This window comes from Miniopterus natalensis, chromosome 22 (genome assembly GCF_054644295.1).
Source record: "Miniopterus natalensis isolate mMinNat1 chromosome 22, mMinNat1.hap1, whole genome shotgun sequence".
Taxonomy (NCBI): domain Eukaryota; kingdom Metazoa; phylum Chordata; class Mammalia; order Chiroptera; family Miniopteridae; genus Miniopterus; species Miniopterus natalensis.
In genome coordinates this window covers 5,995,333-6,009,303 of record NC_142102.1, presented here as the reverse complement: position 1 = coordinate 6,009,303, position 13,971 = coordinate 5,995,333, and the positions used below count along the sequence as shown (strand labels likewise).

General features: G+C 38.8%; 1 protein-coding gene across 2 annotated transcripts; it reads right to left on the bottom strand.

The window, feature by feature from the left end:
- Nucleotides 1-710: 710 nt before the first annotated feature.
- Nucleotides 711-12,080, bottom strand: RCN2 (reticulocalbin 2). 2 transcript variants are annotated; one of them, XM_087829267.1, is made up of 7 exons: nucleotides 11,937-12,080; nucleotides 11,554-11,659; nucleotides 8,887-9,083; nucleotides 5,817-5,930; nucleotides 3,338-3,434; nucleotides 2,337-2,479; nucleotides 711-1,728 (listed from the first exon to the last, which is right to left on the bottom strand). In XM_087829267.1, exons 1-7 carry the CDS (start codon nucleotides 12,063-12,065, stop codon nucleotides 1,576-1,578), a joined length of 939 nt encoding a protein of 312 aa, XP_087685393.1. In that variant the 5' UTR covers nucleotides 12,066-12,080; the 3' UTR covers nucleotides 711-1,575. The 2 variants fall into 2 exon arrangements, with proteins under 2 accessions (XP_087685393.1, XP_087685394.1); XM_087829268.1 differs by having other exon boundaries at nucleotides 2,337-2,476.
- Between the last annotated feature and the right edge of the window lie 1,891 nt (nucleotides 12,081-13,971).

Genomic DNA, 13,971 nt, shown 5'->3' with positions numbered 1-13,971 from the left:
TAATAATTCTGGAATAGATTTCAAAGACTCTAGTAAAACAAACGGTTAGCATGCTCATCAAACTGGTTACTTTAAACATCCCAATTTTAGCAACACTGACGAATGACAGACTGAGTGATAACGGAGTATCTTTAATACTGAAACTGCTATGGCCAGACAGGTGTTGTAAATTAAAATGAAAACCACGTACTTTAGCTACCAGGGTGAGTAAGCTATCTTTAAAGGTGTGAAAGTTAACAATTTGCATTCATACATCAGCAAAGACGGGAGCAGGAGAGAGGTAAGAGGATTCGGTCAATTCTATCAGAAAAGAGCTTGCAGGCTTCTCCAATACTTGAGTTCGCTCGATACTGTGTGTGCTTATGTGGGAGACAATTCTAATCAGGAAAAACATTAACATAAAAATGCTCACCCACATATAAAAAAATTTAAGAACAAAAGAAAGTAAAACTATCTGTGGGCCAGAGCTATTGCATCCCTCCCTTCACTTTTCTTATCCCCCAGAAACGTAGTAAGTTGATCAACAAAATATGGTCAAAACTGACCGTTTTGGTGTGCAGAAATGCTTATTGAGCACGATTTTAATTTCGGTATAACTGATACTGAGTTCTACTGGTGATTTCAACCTGTATAATTCTTACGATTATTTCTAGCCCCAAACAGCAAGACCACATTTGCTACAATAGCAATTGAAATGTATCAGGTGTAAATTCAATTATAATATGATTCTTTTATTATTTTAAAAAAAAGGAAAATACAAGAATAATTTAACAGAGTTTTGGAACACTCACTATCAAAATACAGGAATGGATGAGGCAGGATAATGTGAAATACAACAAAACCTACATAAAATTCAAGGTTTACCAGGAAGATTAAAGAAAAACAAACAAACATTTAAAAAGATAGGACATTTCATTTTTAATCAGTCAAAAAAGAAAAGAGTTCTACACAATGTCAAGTTCCACACACAACAGAGCTATAGTTACACATTAAATATAATTACTATCTATACGTATTCAAAAATATAAAGTTCTATTTCATACAATAAAACCCTTTATAGAAACCATTTTAAAATTACATAGAACTTCTCAACTTATATGTGAGGTATAAGTCCTTCTATAGGTTCCTTTAAAGGTTTTAAAACAAAATGCTAAATCTAAAAACAATGTCCTCCCATCAGTTCCCAAATTAATGCTACTTAAACAAAGAAAAATTAATAGCTCAGTCACATACTCCTTTAATATTGTTCAGGTATCTCTAAAATGTTCCATTTTTTCACGTATGGAAATAGAACTCAAAATATTCCACAACACAGTACTAAACTGAAGGAGTATTTTGGAAAGACTTTGTTGTCATATGGCACAATATTGTTTCTCTCTTCAATTCATTTTTGAAATAAATATCAAGGTTTGGTTTTGTTTTTCTCCTAAAAGGCCAAAATTATCATCTACATTAAGATACATTTGACTGTAAGACTTCAGAGTAGAAAATAATCTTATCAATATTTTATCACGAAAGTAATGCTGGTAACAAATTATAAAAGGAGCCAGTACCCTGCTCACATATATCCAGGGATTAAAGCTCATCATGATAGAAATATTCATCGTGAAGCTGTCGGCCATAATCTGTGGCTTCACTGGTTAGAAACAAGTCCTGGTTCTCCAGAATCTCTTCTTCAGAGAGCTTTCTGTCACTATTCAAATCCATTTCATCGATCAGATGAAGAGCCTTGGACACAAAATAAGGAGGGGTCAATGTAGTAAGTAGTTTCAGTAAGATGTTCACATTTCAATGGGATTTCGCTTGTCAAAACCACTCATATTTTTATTCATTCATAGTTTGCATCATATTTTTAAAGGAGTCTGTGACCAATAAAAGAATCACTGACCAAAATAATTATTACTCCATTCAAGTACTCATTATTGTCTAAGTATCTAAAAACATTACACATTGTAACCGGTCTGTCTACCACTTCTCTCATTATCTTTTTTAATTTCTGGTGGGTTCTGCCTCCTTTCAACTCAACTCTGATTCAGGATATTGCAAAGTTAAGCAAAATGAGTAAAACCCGTTTTGAGCTCCTATAGGCAAATACAGATTTTATTATTCTAACTGTACTATCAAATGAATACATGATATATTAACTTCCTTGTCCCCTTGACGGTCAAAAACAGTTCATTGATTTAAATCAAGAAATGGCAATGCATTGATCCTAAATAAATACCTAAATAAATAACTTAATTATTTCTTTCTTTGGCTTAAAATTTTGAACTTCCTTTTCTATCAATAGTAACAAATATGCAGGGGGCGAAAAGTCACTCTTCTGTCACACTCACCTCTTCTTGGGCAATCCCCTGATTATTGGGTACCACCCAAGATAACAGCTCTTGAGGATCAAGCCTGCCATCGGCGTTTTTGTCATAATCATTTAGGAATCGGTCTTTCTCAACAAGTATCCATTCTGGATCTTCATTTGCTGCTTAATATTTACATTAAAAAAAAAGTCAACAATAAATATACACACACAAGAATATCACATGTATATAATAAGAAGTTTGATATATCCCTAGAATAAAGGAAATTAATTTAAAGCCTACTACATAAAGGATGCTCAAAGAAACAAATACTTAGCTGAAAAGTACTAAAATAAATACAAACTATACAGTAATTTTCAAGTGACACACAGGTCTAAACCACTCCAAGTTTTTAAATTGTTGCATATTACCACAAACTAGTAATTCTGTTAACTGCACCTTGTTCTGGTATCTAGTTTTCCCAAATTTGATCTGTGTAATATTTCTATACATGTCACATAACTATACAAAGCTTCCTACATGTTCTTACAAAGTAATGCCGTGTGTAATTTTAAAGTGACATTAACAATAAGGGATGCTTTTAAGCAACAGTTCAGAAAAAGAAAACAAAACAAAACAAAAACCTGTTTATGGAAAAGACTGCATAAATAAGCTCCTCAAATTTCAAACAATCATAAGTCACCTTCCACAGCCTACACCAGTATTCATAGTATTTTATATTTCTTTCTCTTTTAAGATCTACATACAGAGATACAGGATTTTGCTTATAAAAATATCAACCTTTACTTCCTCCCTCATTTGATTTCATAATCACATTATATTTGTCTGAAAACGAAGACACATTAGAATCTAGACGTGAGACTAAAGTGATCCAGGTTACATTGTGATAAGCTGTAAGTCCCTTAGCTATGCTTGTTTAACTCCACGAAACAAGTAGAAATCAGGCAAGCTCTTCCAGTCCCATTTTCTTTCATTTTTAATTCCATTTGTTCCCCCCTTCCACACACCTGCAGGCTCCTTACCTGGATCCCGCCTGTAGTCGCCAAGAAATTCTTCCAAACTAACAAATCCATCACTATTTTTGTCATGTTCTTCTAGAGCCTCTTCAGTGACAAATTCCTATCGCATAAAATAAATTAGTAACAAAATTTGCAATCTTACCACTGTCGGAATCACTCCTACTGCAGAACTTCTTTTGGAGTAATCATTTGGAATGTCTATGCTTGCAAACGCTGCAGTTTAGAAGCAGGAACAAGTCACCACCAAATGCTCTATTAAATTCAACATCCTTAAGCTTCTGCTGTTAATAACTCCACTTCCCCCGCCCAAACCTCAGCACTAAACTCACATTATTCCTGTTTTTTGCACAGTCCCCTGCTCAAGAATGTCTCTTACTACCCTTGTCTTTAACTCTACTTTTCTTCCAATCCATTAACAGCCCAGAATCTTTCTCTTAAATCTCTCTGAGTAGAACTATTGTTCTATCTCCAGATCTAAAAAGTGTCCAGGCCCCAAGGAACCCCCACCTCCCTGCCTCCTCTTCCACCAAATCTACTCCCATGCCCCCCAAACTGCCCCTAAATCTGTTCCTCACTTTCATCAAGGCTTTTCACCAACCAATCCTTCCCTCAAACACAAAGATTACACGCTTTCTATGTCTACAAGATGGCCTGTGGGTAGCCAGCTGCTTGGGGAACTTCTTTTATCAGTCTCCTATATCCTTTCGCCCTTTTCTAATGATGATCCCCACTCAGCACATCAGAAGCACATCACCATCTCCTTCATTTCAGAGCCTTAAAGTCTAGAAGAGATACGAATGCATAAGCCTAGTCCTTTTACTCTTTTGGGCCACTTCAGTGGGCTCTCTCTGCAGCCTGGGGTCTATCTCTGCCTCTGTATCCCTAACCCAGACTCTATAGCTGATTTTTGAAACCTCCATTCTTTGAGCCTGACCACAACGCATTCAACACTCTCTTGGCAAAGACCCTCTCCTCTGTTTCCAAACGTGGTCCAGTTCTTCTGAAATGCTTATTTACCAGCGCTGTACCCGCACCTTAAATCACCTCTACTTTTATGCTCATTCCACTCAATTTTCTCTTTGGTCTCAGGAGTTAAAGCTCTCTCATCTCTCATCTTGGGCAGAGCCCTCAACTGTCCTCCAGAGCCCCCACTTTCCCACATCCTGAGCGCTTTCCTTTAAGCTTAACTCTGGCCTCTCCCAAGACTTCCCGCGCTTCTCCATCCTTATGATAGGTCATTCATCTCGGGCGCTGCCATCAACTCCAATTCCGCGCCACCGCATCCCAACGCACCCCCTCCTGTCCGTAGCACTACCGTTATTTCACTGTTACACAAGCTCAGAGCCTCAGTGTCCCCTCTGACTCTTCCCATACTTCCTTAATCACTCAACGTTCCTGTTTATACTTTTCTTCAAATTTTGATCACATCTATTTAATCCCACTGCCACACTGAATTCCAGACCAAAACACATAAATGCCTCAATTATTTCATTGCTATCACTGGCCATCCCCATTCCCAGTCTTCACTGTTCTTTATGTCCCAGAGAAACACAGCCCAGCATCCTCTGCCTGCCCTGATGGGGCGCAAGCAGCTCCGCTCGGCTGAATTTTGGCATTAGTCAATTGCGTCCAGCACTGTTCTTAAACTAGGTCATGTATTTTGTGCCAAGTGAGAAGTCAAAAGCCTCACAATGGCAAGAGAAGTGGTACTAATGGTCTTGCCACTAAGCTACGGCAAAAAATGTATCTGCAGCCTTGTTATTAAGGCAGCATCTGACCATGACCTACAAACAAAAAGCTACCTGTCCCTCCCTGAAATATCCAGGGCACAAAGCCGCACGGCTGGAGGCTGATGCAGGCAGCACACCTCAATATAAATGTTTAGTCTATTTTTAAAAGCTATTTTGTTACATTAATCTCTACTCTCCAACATGAGAGTAGAGATTGCCAAGTCATAGGACTCAATCAGTGTTTGTTGAGTTAAACCCAGAGCGCAACAAGTTGTTGAAGAGTTGGTATTTCTTTTAAGTACTACAGGGATGATAGACTCTTTATGCCTAAAGTTGCAAAAACATTTTTAGTCATTAGCAGCTCTGCTTGTATGCACCCCATGAGAAGAGATCCAAAACGTGACACATTTCCAAGACTAAAAGTTTTCACAGGTGATGTTATAAATTAAATAGGAAGTTTTAATGTTTTTAATATAGAAAAAACAGAGAAAAGTCTGAAAGCCAAGGAGTGATGCTCATATATATTACAGAGATTTTTTTTAAAAAACTCAGTTCTTTACCTTTTCCCTCCTAATAAGCACCCCCTACCCCCAGAAACCTTCCTTCCCAGTCCAAATCTTAAATTGGGAGAACTTTAAATCTTCCTGTCTCTTAAAATTCTGGCTGCTATACAATTCATTTTAATGACTTAGTGAAAACAGGTTTTAAACTTCTGGTCATTCAATAATCCTCTTAAAATTTCTCTTTCTTACCGTCATATAATCAACTTCTTCAGGATGTTCAAAAGCAATAAATTCTTCAAGATTCAAACCAGGATCTAAATCCTGGTTAGCTTTTTCAAATCGCTTCTTGTCCTTTAAATGAAGCTTGAAAAATTAAATATTGAACATGTTTAAAGGTCTCATCATAATATATAATCATAAGCAATACTGAATATTATTCAATCAAACAAAAAGAGAATGAAATCTTGCCATTGTGACAACATGCATGGACCTTAAGGGAATTATGCTAAGTGAAATAGTCAGAGAAAGGTAAATACTGGGGAATCTTTCTTATAGGTGGAAACTGAAAAAAATAAAACACAACTAAAAACAAAAGCTGAGAAAATAGATAGAGAACAGACTGGTGGTTAACAGAGGGGGTGGGGCGGAGAAATGGGTGAACAGTTATTGTTGTTTTTTTAGTTTAAATAAGTAGAATAATTTATAATTAAAAAAATAAAAAATAAAATCTCTATTAAGCATCTAGTAAACCTTAAGTATTAAGTATTTAACAAATGTGACAAATTACTATTGATTTATTGAAAGGGATGTCAGATATACAGCTAAAGTATATTGAACTTGGATCCGTTCCATACTACACACTCTCTTCTTTAACAATTAGTCTCAATATTTTTGGAATGCCCAAAATGCAATAAATTCACACAATGTGTTAATTCTTGCTATGCCATTTTAAAATTGTTTCTGGTCTTCAAAATGGCCTTTCAAAAATATATTACCAGGTTTCAGAAATAATCCTCTTATGAAAATATTTTTGATATATGTATATAATATTCAGTAGTCTATTCTTAGAGTCTTTATAGTGCTAATTCTGTATGTTCAGATACAGGGAAATCAAAAGCCGAAATTTGAGGTTAAATAGACACACTTGTGTCTACTTTCTCACACCCATCTTCCTTTTGTTAAAAAGTACGCACAAGTAGTAAATCAAGTAGCAGCTATTAGGGACAAGAGTACTTTTAATTCATTTCTCAAAGCTAATTCTGTAATCAAGAGCCTTGGAAGTCAACAGTGCTATATTGCTAATCCTGCATAAATTCTATTTTGAGAATTTCTGGGAATAACTTTCTATAAAATGATTGTGTATAAACTGCACATTTTTAAAAAGCTTAATTTCAAATATTTTAGAAGCTTTTAATTCACGTTTCACTGACAGAAAGAAATTGCTCTTTTCCATGTTCTAGAACAGAAGTTAGGTAGCACTCATTTACTGAAACAACACTTCGTTTACAATGACTGATTTACAGAGGAGAGGCTCATTTCTTCCCTTGAAGAATTCATCTTTTAAACATTCATATTCCACTGGCCAGTTAGTTATACACACCCAATTCTGATAGAAAAGAAAAAACAAAAACAAAAGACTTGTTTCCAAATAGCTGCTATTATGTTAATCTTTCATAATTTTAAATAACTAGACCAAGTAATTTACATTTTATGTTACGGTTTAACGTAGGCAAAAATAGACAAACAAGAACTTGATGTACTTGGTTGAGACAATCAAGTTCTTTTTAAATAAACCACTATTCAAAATACTAAGTGCTTAGATTTCCTTATGAAAGAACCCTTCAATTTGGAGCAAAAAGGTCCATGTTTCAGCAGAGGGAGAGGAATTTGGCCAAATTTGCCCATAAAAAAAGGATCTCTTTCAACAAACTGAGATTTCTTTAGGGAAGAAAAGTCATTTTCTGCTTCACATTTCTCAGATTATTTAAATAAATCAAAATAATGTGATTCGTGAAAGCAGTTTTATTCATGGTCATTTGAAGAACACAATTTAAGTGCAACTCATATTCAAGAAGCCAATACACAGAAAGACTGTTTTTCCAAAGTGGCAAATTTCTAAAAAGATAATACAAGAGATCCTCAGTTTCCTAAAACCTCGACACTCTTTTCTTCAATATAAAAACCTTGTATTCTAGTGGATGACAGAAAACAGTACACACAGTCGTAAAAAGATAGAAACTATCAATAATCGTTTATTTCTATATCGTAAGAGAAACTTGTGAAGAACAAAACTGCCAGGTTTGGGTAGGCCAATGATGTTACATAAATACATAATCTGTGATACCAGAATGAAAGTCTAGGTCTTAATTCCGATTAGCCACATGTAAGATTATATTTAACATAAACAAGTATTGCTTATACGTGAACATTTAGTAGCTCGTTTACAAGTCAGAGCGGCAGAACCTTTGCCAGGGAGGTCCCCAAACTTTAATTATCCTGCTTAAAAGTGCTGACTATAGCTATTCATCATATCATAAAGTAATGATTTTTCAGGCATTTCACAGCTTGAGAGGGTCATTATTTCAAGTTCTCTCTATTCTCTATATGGAAACATTAAAAATAAGATAAAACTCGGGTATCCAATTGATTTTTGTTTTTAACAGACTTCCATACAGAAAAAATTTATTTTATTTAGATAGCCCATTGCTTTTTTCCCCCCTCAAATATATTTTTATGGACCTCAGAGAGAGGAAGGGAGAGGGAGAGAGAGAAACATCAATGATGAGAGAGTCATTGATCGGCTGCCTCCTGCACGCCCCCTGCTGGGGACTGAGCCTGAAACCCCGGGCATGTGCCCTGACTGGGAATCGAAAAGCGATCTCCTGGATCCTAGGTCGATGCTCAACTGCTGTGCCACACCCAGCCATGCAAGATATATTTTTTAAAAAAAGAGTTTATGTGTTTTATAAATGGGAATGGGCTTCTAATAATCTTCTTAGTAAATATGATATAAAACTGTTCATTAACATAAAAAAATATTGAGATATTCAAAATACACTCTAAAAAAAGCCACTCTGGAAATGAGGACAAATGACAACAGCGGAGAAAGAGATGGAAGGATCATTTCCGTAGTCCCAAATCAGAGCACTAAACCTAGCTAGAAAGGAAACCATCAAAACGACCACTGAAATGGAACAGGCGATTGCTTAGAAAACAAGGCAATTCGGTCTATGACCTCGGGCCCCCTAGTGCTCATTCATGCAGGAAGGTAAAGTAAACTGACGTGATTAAAAGGCACAGCTTGTGCACATGCACTCACCAGCCTAAAGGACTCCTCTTCTGCATCGTCCAGAGCAGTGTTCTCATCAAAGTCAATCACACGATCGTACATCTGAATGTTGTATTCGTCCCACGACACACTACCATCGCTGTTTTTATCGTATTCAACGAACTGCTGTTTCGCTTCTTGCAGAGCGTAATGTTTAAAAGACATCTGAATCCATGAACTGAGTTCACCTATGAGAGTTTCCCAGAGCACAATAGATATTAACAGTAACTCTCATACTTAGGATTTCTAAACCATCTCTAAAAGAAACCAAAACAAAGAAACTTTCAGTGTTTGCAAATACTGAGAACTGGCCTGGCCGTATCCATAGAAATAGGAGGAGCTGGGTCACTTTTGGAGTATAACTACAATTTTACATTATAATATGTGATCTAAAGGGATTGTAAGCTCCTTGAGTGCAGAGAGTTTATGTATGATTTGTTCATTCAGGCTCTCCAAATCCCTAGGAAGCCCCTGGCCAAATAAGTATTATTAAATGAATTATCAATTGGTCAAAATAGCACTTGACTTTTAAAAATATATATCCATAAAATTGCAGATAACCTTTGCTATCACAATTCTCTCATGAAGCACAAATCTTCGAATAACTACCTATTCATTTTAATAAGTATTAGAAAAAAATGTTTCTCATGTATTTTCCTTTAAAACAAATTTAACATTGAGTTGAATCAAAACTATACTAAGAAAATAATAGATGGTAAATAGATATGGGCTACAATGTGAACAGGTCTTCAAGTGGCTGAAGTTTAAGAAACATTGTTTATAGTATACTCCCTTTAATCATGACTCTGAAATTCTTAATCAGGGCAGAATAATTATAGAACACCCATGTATTAAAGAATTACTATATAACAGGTTGTCTATATACATTTCTCTAATCTTCAAAATAAGGCAATTATAATCACTTTTTTAAAAAATTAAATATATCTTTATTGATTTCAGAGAGAGGAAGGGAGAGGGAGAGAGAGAGAGAGAGAAACATCAATGATGAGAGAGTCATTGATCGGCTGCCTCCTGCACGCCCCCAACTGGGGATCGAGCCCACAACCTGGGCATGCGACCTGACCCGGAATCGAATCCCGATATTCTGGATCCTAGGTCGACGCTCAACAGCTGAGCCTTGCCTGGCCGGGCTATAATCACTATTATAAAGTTCAGGAAAGTAAGGTTTCCATTTGAGGACTCACAGCTAATAAGTAGCAGAGTACACATTCAACACTACCTTTGGCTTAAAAGCCCAAACTCCTACTGACCTTTGGTGTCTCTCAAGAACCTAAGTCCAGTCCTGGCCCTTAAAGTGAAAATAGGCAAAATTTCCCGAAGGGTCCTCAAGAATGAGGGTTTCTTCTAGTTTATTTAAAGAGCTCATCATGGCACAATAGAATACAGAATGGCACAGTAACCAGAAACATTGGTTCACTTCAGCTTTGTCATAAGGGGATGTTTACCCTCTCAAGGTTTTGTTTTCTTATCTGTAAAATGAACATTTGGACTAAGTTCCTTTTAACTTTAAATTTTTAAAAAGTTTGCTTTCTAGTATAACCAAAGATGGACTCATTCTTATTGGATATTAGAGTATAAGGTTTTCTTGTTGTTTAAGTAGCAAGAACCAAAACCTCAATACTCCTGAAGGCACCAATGTGAATACTTTATTGACAAAACATCTTAAATTTATCAGTTTGTAATTCTCCAGCAACTTCATCTGTTAGATGCTGAGCCACATTAAAACTGGTTATAGCAAACTATCTCCTTTTAAATATTAAAATATTCTTTTAATAATCTGTGCATTTCATTTCTGACTACAGAATCTACCTAAGAGCACCCAGATTTTTTTTTAAGTGAAAAATATTAAAAACTGAATTAATATCAGATTTGGATTCTAGTCCCGGCTTTGCCACTCATTTGAGAAAGGCATCTACCCCACTGAACTTCAGTTTCTTCATCTCTACAAAGAAAGGTGGACAAGATTATTCTAGGGCTCCTACTAGCTGTAATAATTTGTGATAAACAGAATTTACATGCAATAGGTCTTTTTCTACTTGCTTGTAAAAAGAAGCAAACTATTAAAATTCTAAAAAAGCATATATCAAAAGAGTAATAAATCACTTAATGCCTTAAATTGGTTTTTAGCATATTTTTCTAAAATGAATTACATTGTTGACACTGATGAAAGTCACATGAGGAATAGGTGTTTGCTCAAGGTATGAGTTACACATACATGTAGGATCAATGGTGTTTATATATTATGAAAGAAAGCACCGAGTTTTACTTGGTATCCTATGTCTAAAGATTTCCAGGTATATCAGAGGTAAGGGGGTGGGGAATAGTAAAGAGTAAGGGGGGTCAAATATATGCTGATGGAAGATTTTACTTTGGGTGGTGGGCACACAATGCAATATACAGATGATGTGTCACAGAACTGTACACCTGAAGCCTATATAATCTTATTAACCAATGTCATCCCAATAAATTTAATTTTAAAATAAAGATCTTCAGGTATAAAACCTACTCACTATGTCCTTTGTACCACCTCACAGTACTTTTAATTTGTTAGAACATTAGCAATGTACCCTCAACAGGCACCCCTTCTTAAATGTTTGTGTTTCTGTGTCCATTGTTAGTTCGGCAGGACGTCCTTACTTTCGGTGAGAAAGCCATCTGAGTCCAAGTCAATTTTCTTTATGATCGACTTCAGTCTTTTCTGTTGCTCTTCGGAGGTGAGTTTAACATATTCGTCGACTTCTTCCTTTGGAGGTAAGCGACACACGGGGGGAGGGGGGGGTCCAAGCATTACTATCAATGGAGCAAAATGGTGGAGAAAAATACGGCTCCCAAAAGCCTCCCAGTCGAGGGTTTTGGGGTGACTCGCACCCGATCTCCGAGGCCCCCGTCCCTACACGCCCTCAGAGCTCTTGCCTCCTACGGGAGGGGAGATGGGATCGGGCCCGGGGTCCCCCGGTGAGGGGCGCCCCGCCCGGCGCCCAGAGTCAGGCCGCCCTCCCAGCCCCGGCCCGCAGCCTCACCTGGCCGCCCAGCAGCGCCTCGCGGTCGTAGTCGGTGCGGTGCTCGCCCTGCGCGTCCCCAGCGCCGGCCGCCGGGGCGCACAACAGCAGCAGCAGCCCCAGCGCCGCGGGCCTCTCGCCCAGCAGCATCCCGCCGGCCGCCGCGGACACGGAATGAGGCGGAGGGCGGGCGGCGCTCTGCGGCGCGGCGTACGTGGGGCACGCAGCGCGGGGGGCGGGAGCGCCCTCCTACGAGTTCCGCGAGCTCAGGCCCCAGCCACGACTGCGCAGTGTAGCGGGCTGGGGCTAAACTTATATAACCTCTGCGGAGGGGGCGGGGCGCCAGGCCGCGCCTCTGATTGGCCCGCGCAGTGAGGCGGTGAGGAGCCGGGCTCCCGCGAGAAACTCCCGCCCACTCCGCGCGTCTGTCTGGGTTTCCCTCCGTGAGAAAAGCAGGAAATTTTGGTGAACAAAATATAGCAGGTGGGAAAATCTGCCCTGGAGAACCAACCGACACTGTCCATTTCCCACTCTTCAATGTATCTCTATTGATTTACTTCACCAGAGCAGGATGAACAAACGCAGGTACTCAAGCGAGACACTTGTATCCGATGCTCAATTTCGTGACAGTTCTTTGAGCTTCGCCAAGATACTTGGCCCCAGAAAACCTGTTTGCTCGCTTATAAAAGGGGCATAGTAATAAGACCACCTTAAAGAGTTGTCGTGAAGATTGAATTGAATAATGTAATGCGTTTAGACAAGTAGTTGTTGGCACGTACGGCAAAATGTTCGATAAAGGTCAGCTTCGCACGCAGGCGGGTAGAAAAGCAAAAGATGATTGCACGGAAGGAATAGCCAGCTTAGGAAGTACCTAGGAAAACTTTTACCAGTACAAGACAAGAAGTTTTGTCTCTTCTTGAACTTTATATAGATGACATCGGACAGCAGTTATTGGTCATATGCCCTTCTGCCGTGCTGGGAGGTAGTATGGTGCCATGAAAGAACGCAGGCACGTCAAGTTTGGATCTTCAGTTTCCATACCTCACCTGCTATATAACTTGGAATAAGTGACTTAATTTTTTTAAAACTCCATAAAAAATGGAATAATAAAAACCCGTCTGATAAATTTCTGTGTGAGTATAGTAAATACTCTGTGTAAGGTGTGTGATCCATAGAAGGGGCTCAAAACTTTATTTTCCCTTCCCCCCTAGAAGATTCCTACTCAACCTGCCAGACCTAGCACCAGTGTTTCCTAAAAGACGCCTTTTCTAACTCCCTGCCACCAAAAGCCACAGACTGGGCTGCCAAGCCCCCTACACAGTCCTCCTGTGTGTTGAGTGGACCCTTATAAGAGAGCTACTGAGATCAAACTGGACTAATAGGACTGAGACTTTCCCCATCCAATAGGAGCTAAATTGGTCTGCATCTCCTCAGACCAATCAGGGTGACTCCATTCTGACCAATCATGACCCCCCTTTTTTAAAAAATGTTTTTATTGATTTCAGAGAGAGAAAAAGAGAGGGAGAGAGAGAAACATCAATCGGCTGCCTCCTGCACGTTCCTTACAGGGGATCGAGCCCACAACCCTACAGGTGACGGGGAATTGAACCATGACCTCCTGGTTCCTGGGTCGACTCTCAACCACTGAGCCACGCTGGCCAGGCAGGTCCCATTTTTATATAGAAATAGTCTATTCAGGGACCGGGCGGGCACTCTTTTCCTAAGCCTTCTTACACCTCTGTCTCAACATAGCAGGGCACGTTCAATTTCCGCGGCAGGACTGCTATTACCAGGCTGGAGCTGGGCTGCCTCAATCAATAAAGTCACCTCACCCTAAACTGGAGACTCTTGTTGGCATGGAGTTGGTGGCAGGACCTTGGGCGGACAGTCTTCCCAATGCTGACTAAATGCGAGGTGGACTCCATCGGATTCCATGACTTCCCACCTGCTGTGGGTGACAAGGGAGAGGGGAAGGGTGAACAGTCTGAGCTGCCGCAGCTGGATGAACATAATTATAGTCTGCATTAAGGCTGTCTTATTTTATTCTGAAATGTTA